The following is a 6210-nucleotide window of genomic DNA, read 5'->3' as shown; positions in this document are numbered from 1 at the left end:
CTTCACACTTTATGATCTATTAAGAAAATATCGGATTTTCTGGGTTTTACAAACTACACCAAATCATTTTATCACAACATTGCTTATGAACTCACCAACATTTCATATGTTGACGTTTTTCAAATTAACTTGTATTCTCAGGTAACAGGTAAACCGAAGAATAAGTACCAAGTAATGTCTGGGTGTTTTGCTTATGATATCTATCAGATAATCTACGTTATGAATTTGAAATGTTCAAAACAATATACTGAATGTAAACAATATCAGTTGTATTATTTTAATGCATGGTGATTATTTATGTTAAGATTCATGTATATTCATTGTGATGGTATTCAATTTAAGTCACAAGAGCCCTCGGACGTTCCGCCGTCTGGTTCGGGGGTGTGACAGGTCACCCATCTACTCGACGAGTCACTCCCTTATCTTGAGGTTTCTTTCCTTTCTAGGTCTTCTGAATTCAGGGTGTTACAAATCTATCATATTTCTGATAGTAAATGGGTAAGTCATGTGCAAGTTGTTCTAAAAAAGGCCGGAGTTAAAGTTGTTAAAAAGTCCAAAGTAGATTTGGTACCCACCTATGTGCAAAACGGGTGGAGAGTTTGAATAGACTGTAGTAAGTTGAATGTTTCTACCCGCAAATACCATTTCCCTTTGCAATTGATTGATCTTGAAAGATTGGCCAAGAATTCCCACTATTGTAGCCTTGATGGTTTTCCTTGGAACACCAAGAGAAAACCACATTTACATGTCTCTTCGGTACCTTTGCGTATAGATGCATGCCCTTTTGTTTGTGCAATGCACTCGCAGCTTTTCAAAATTGCATGGTGAGCATATTTTCATAATATGTTGAAAATACCATAGAGGTTTTCATGGATGATATCCTATTATATGGAGATTCGTTTGATGAATGTTTGCCAAATCTCACCAAAATCTTATAATGGTGCATGGACACAAACCTAGTCCTTAATTATGAAAATTGTCATTTTATGGTTGACAAGGGCTTGATATTTGGTCATGTAGTGTCGCAAAAAGGCTTGGAAGTTGACAAGGCCAAAATTTATGTCATTAAGAGTTTACCATACCTGAAAAATGTCCGGGAAGTACGTTATTTTCTTGGCAATGCATGTTTCTATTGACATTTCATCAAAGACTTTTCCAAAATCATGGTGCCGATGTGCCAACTTCTACAAAAAGAGGCCGAATTCGAGTTTAGTGATGCATGAAAAAGTGCATTTGATCATTTTAATAATCTATAGCTCGAATATTCGATTGATCAATCAAATCTATAAACTTAGTTGTTACTTCCATCTTCTTTAAGTCCAAGGCCCATATTTTCTTCAATCTTTCTTTCACCAACTCGCCCATTTTGTATCATCTCCAAAAGTCACCAAGCCCAGGCTTTCTTAATCTTTAAGTCTATTTGATTCCTGAAATCCATGATCATCTCTGCTCCATGCTAGTCTTCTAAAATTTTGAAATTATATACAAAGACTAGAAAGTTTACAATATAGATAAAAAAACAAGAAAAAAGGATAATATGCATGATGATTAACTAAAATTGAAATGAAATATGTTAAAATGAACTATAACAATAAGTAAATAAAATAAACCTATCATTTTGCTAGCACATACTATAACCATTAGCCACAAAATTGTTTTGAACATTAGTTTCAGTTGCTTTGGTGATTCAAAACGCATACCCAATACATGTTTATGTAACTTCCAATGTTGGGTAGGATCATGGATAGGAATATAAGGGCTCTCATTAGCTTGAAGGGGACTTACATTTTGGTATTTATCAAGTTCCTCCTTTAGTTCATTACTAATAACCAGTTTACTTAGTAATTTATCATTTAGAGTGTTGGTTAAAGTGGGTTTGACCTCATCTTCAGGGGTGTGAAAGAAAGGAATGTCTTTTACATGATAGGGAATTGTCTTCCTCGGACTCTTCATCAAATGAGATTAGGATTTCTTCTACTGTTGGTATCACTTGATCTCTTATCCAGTCAAGCAAGTGTTCATTTAACTGATCAACGTAAACTTGTAAAGGACTAATATTTGTACAACTAAAGTTAAGGAATATGATGTAGTGTGCGTCATCTTGAAACTTTTTTATCACTTGTGTTAATGTTTTATAACGGAGAAGATAGTAAACATAATCACATACAATAGTCCTTGCTTGGAAGACTCGAATGTGATTGAATCATAGTCAAATTTTGGTACTTTTTCACCCGTTCCATCTTCGTACCTCAAAGGATTGGGTACAAACATACCATGGTAGAAAATCTCAACGATAAAGTCATGGTTTCCATTTTATTTAGTGTTTATCATTCACAAAATGCTTAACTTTTAGGGGTTTAGTGTCTGGAATGTCTTCAAAGAAGAAAGAATTGTCTGAAAATGTGGTGGTGTGTGTATAATGACTCTAAGGGTGATTAGACATGGGTCGTCGATTTCCAATGTTCAAAATGACGCCATTACACCATCCTCTTTTTTCATGACCATTTAAAATCCATTTACATGTACCCCACTAAGGCCACATAGGATCCATGGCAGTAAGGGACGAGGCTAACCGAGGGTTAAAGGTCGTAAATGGCTAAACAACAAAATATCGAGACTTCAAGGATTGATTGAAAAATCATCAAAAGTAAGTGGCTAAATCAATACATAATTAAGACTTTGGTAATAAAAAAATCAAAACTATTTTTTATAAATGTCCTTGAATTATTTTGTCAACTTAATCCCACTTAGAGTACTTAAGTGACTAGCGGTGAAGATGAAGTTATATTTTGATGATAAAACTAATATTGACTAAAGTAAAGGGGTTAGACTAAAAATATCGTCTTTACGTAGTCTACAACCACTTGTACCTAATTCTCTCCCCTCGGAAAATCCCTTTCATTTTCAGGCCACGTTACACACCACCGCCAACGGAGTTTCAATTTGCGCCGCCGGCGAAGAATGGTATCGGACTCGGAGCTCGTCAACCGGCTACGGGAGTTCTTAAGCACGTCTGATCTCAACACCACCACAACAGCTAGCGTACGCCGGCAGCTAGAGCAAGATTTTGGAATCGATTTAAGGGATAAAAAGGCGTTTATTCGAGAACAAGTTGATCTTTATCTCGAAAGTCAAGAACAAAACGAAGAAGATAAAGAAGGTAACGACGAGGAAGAACAAGTCGACGTTGAAGAAACAGAAGATGAAGAACCCAGCACTGGCAAGAATGGTGGTAGCAGAAAAAAAGGGTTAGTTCTTAATCCTTCTATCCAATTAAACTATAATCAATTTCGAATATGTTAAACCCTACGCTTCCAAACTATACTACCTATAGAATCCTCGTCATGAAAGAAATTCGAACTACGCTTAACACCAAGAAATCACAATTTATAATGCAGCTCTTTCAATTTTAGAGTTGATTCATGGAGACACAGTAGAAATTACTGGAAAAATCGTTTCTTTTATTACAGTGTACGAGCTGTTGTTTTATCAGGTCGATTCGCTTTCGATGTAATTGGATTAGAAATTAATTTCGAAGAAAGGGGATAACACGTATTCGTCTATTTTCCCCCAAAATCATATGATTGTGGATTGAAGTATCGATTACGAATTTTCTATCTTTCTTCATAATTTGGTAGACACCCAACTGAATATCTTTCTTCACAGTTGCTACTTTCTATACCCTTAATCAATTAGCATATGAATTCAATGTGCAACTGATCAAATCTGTAAAAAAGTTACGAACTTGATGGGGAAAACCTTGTTTCCACGAACATCTTGATAATAGCAAAATATTGTATTTCAAGATTTTGTTGACAAAGGACATAAACTCTGTGTTAATTCAGGTCAAAAAAAGAGAGCACAGAGGTTAAGAAAAAAGGAGGTGGATTTACCAAGTTATGTACTCTTTCTCCACAGCTTCAAAAATTTATAGGAGTTCCTGAATTAGCTCGAACAGAGGTAGTAATATACTTTCAATTTTCTTTTTCTTATTATTGGATTTTAAATAATGATAAACAAAGGAATGAAAGTAAATTGGTATTTGTTGATCGTAGGTTGTGAAACAAATGTGGGGTTACATTAGAGAACATGATTTGCAAGATCCAGCAAATAGAAGGAACATACGTTGTGATGAAGCATTACGTGAGCTTTTTGATGTGGATACAATTGACATGTTTCAAATGAATAAAGCTCTTGCAAAGCATATATGGCCTTTAAATTCTGATGGTGGTATTAATTTCTTCATTTCTTTTTCTCTTTATATGTATTATTTGACTTTGATTTTTAGATAGTTTTATGAGTTCATAAACATTTTGATGGTTATATGCAAAAAAAAAAATAGCAATTTACTTTCAGTTTATTATTATTATTATTATTATTATTTTTTTTTTATGTTACTTGCAGCTTCGGTCAGTTCAACACCAAAGGAAAAACCAAAAAAGAAAGAAAGAGAAGAAGGTGGGAACATTGTACACATTTTTTGTAACATATTTTCTTTTTCGCTTTTCTAGTTACGTATTTTAATTGGAAAATATTACTTTTTTTTTTTTGTCAAATTAACCAACATAAATTCTTGTCATTTGAGTATGTGAAATACTAAAATGAACGAAAATGGGTTTCATAATACTGAAATCGATAAGTAAAATTAAAAATTTTGGGATGACTTATTTTGGGTTATTAAACAGATACAGAGGAGCCAAAAAGAAAGGAGAAGAAGCAAAAGGGTAGTGGGGGAGGGGGTGGGGGTGGGGGTGGGGGTGGGGGTAATTCTGGTATTCTTGCTCCAATTCCACTTTCAGAAGCTTTAGTCAAATTTCTTGGAACAGGAGAAAATGCGTTGTCACGTTCCGATGTTGTTAAAAGAATTTGGGACTACATTAAAAAAAATAACCTTCAGGTATTACTATTACTAATTACTAAACCCTAATATTATATTATAATCTCTTCTCTCTATTATTATTTTTTTATTCAATCCTGAAAAATACACAAAATCTATAACGTACATTCACCATTGTATTGATTTAGCCATCAAACTATTCTTATAATAATCCTACCATTTAAAAAAAAAAATTCAATGGCTAAATAAAAAAAATGGTGAAACTGTTTGATATGTCTCTTATTGGGTCTGATAAGAGGTTGAGTTTGACTCGATCAGATTCAAACTCAGACTGTTTGATTTCATATTAAAAATATGCCTCATACGGGTCTGATGGGACTGATTCAATCAGATCTTACTCAATCAGTAAAATATAATTTATATTATGCTTTTATGTGTTTTCCTATTTTCCATTGAAAAGTGGATTGTTTAAATGGTGAAAATGTGTAATGTATTAATCTATATCTCACTATAGAAAATAATTAAGTGGTTAATGGGTATAGTAAAATAATTCATAAGTAGAATTTTTTTTTTCCAATAATGCCCTCAATCTTGTTGTTGTTGTTGAAGGATCCATCGGACAAGAGAAGAATCTTATGTGATGAGAATTTGAAAGAGCTTTTTGATGTTGACACTTTCATTGGATTTGGGGTTTCTAAACTTTTGGCTACTCATTTCATCAAGGGCGAGAGGTGATTTGCTTTTACTTGTTATTAGATCATGAAATATTTTTGGAAATTTTGCTTGGATTTTTCTTGTCTAATTTAATGTTGTTACACTATGACATGAAATGTATCTTGTTAACACTCTAGGACCAAAAATGTCAAAAACCAAAAGTTATTATTTATGAAACGTTGGTTTTTGGGTCGTTTTTTAGTATATTGTTTGGACACGTTGCTGTTCATGTGTTGGTTTTACTTTTATACCCTTGAGGTATCTCGACATTTACATTGTTATGATCGGTTTCCGTGAACTTTTTATCTATTTATTTATTATTTTCATAATATGGTAACTTGTATATGGATGTATTTATACTTGATGGATAAATAACGATTTTATAAAGAAAGTGAAATAAGGTTTTTGTATTAAACTTACAAGAAAAAAAAAATGACAAAATTAGCTACTTTCATATACGAAACTAGGTTGCAACCCATAGAAACCGAAACCATGGGTAAGAAAGAAAAATACTATTGATTAGTTAAAATTAATAGTTACGTTGTTATGAATATCATGCTTTTGTAAAGTGCAATATAAATTTAAATTGAATGAAAAACCACAATAAATCATGGAAATGATATTATTATATAACAAATTAAAAATTATAGCATTATAAT

At 32.9% G+C, this 6210-nt stretch overlaps 1 protein-coding gene across 1 annotated transcript; it reads left to right on the top strand.

The window, feature by feature from the left end:
* The first annotated feature begins 2844 nt into the window (after positions 1-2844).
* Positions 2845-5755, top strand: LOC145037064 (upstream activation factor subunit UAF30-like). Its single transcript, XM_078985629.1, has 6 exons — positions 2845-3248; positions 3846-3960; positions 4056-4230; positions 4405-4458; positions 4686-4897; positions 5447-5755. The coding sequence occupies exons 1-6, from the start codon at positions 2962-2964 to the stop codon at positions 5570-5572; spliced, it is 969 nt and encodes a 322-aa protein (XP_078841755.1). The 5' UTR covers positions 2845-2961; the 3' UTR covers positions 5573-5755.
* Positions 5756-6210: the final 455 nt, after the last annotated feature.

The sequence above is a fragment of the Lactuca saligna genome, chromosome 3 (assembly GCF_052625555.1).
Source record: "Lactuca saligna cultivar CGN05327 chromosome 3, ASM5262555v1, whole genome shotgun sequence".
Lineage (NCBI taxonomy): Eukaryota > Viridiplantae > Streptophyta > Magnoliopsida > Asterales > Asteraceae > Lactuca > Lactuca saligna.
Note: the sequence above shows the minus strand (reverse complement) of the source record. Positions and strands in the feature narration are given on the sequence as shown.

Coding starts and splice junctions, on each gene's coding strand:
- LOC145037064 (XM_078985629.1), top strand. CDS start 2,962: ATGGTATCGGACTCGGAGCTCGTCAACCGGCTACGGGAGTTCTTAAGC. Junction 3,249..3,845: donor GGTGGTAGCAGAAAAAAAGG/GTTAGTTCTTAA, acceptor GTGTTAATTCAG/GTCAAAAAAAGAGAGCACAG. Junction 4,231..4,404: donor GCCTTTAAATTCTGATGGTG/GTATTAATTTCT, acceptor TGTTACTTGCAG/CTTCGGTCAGTTCAACACCA.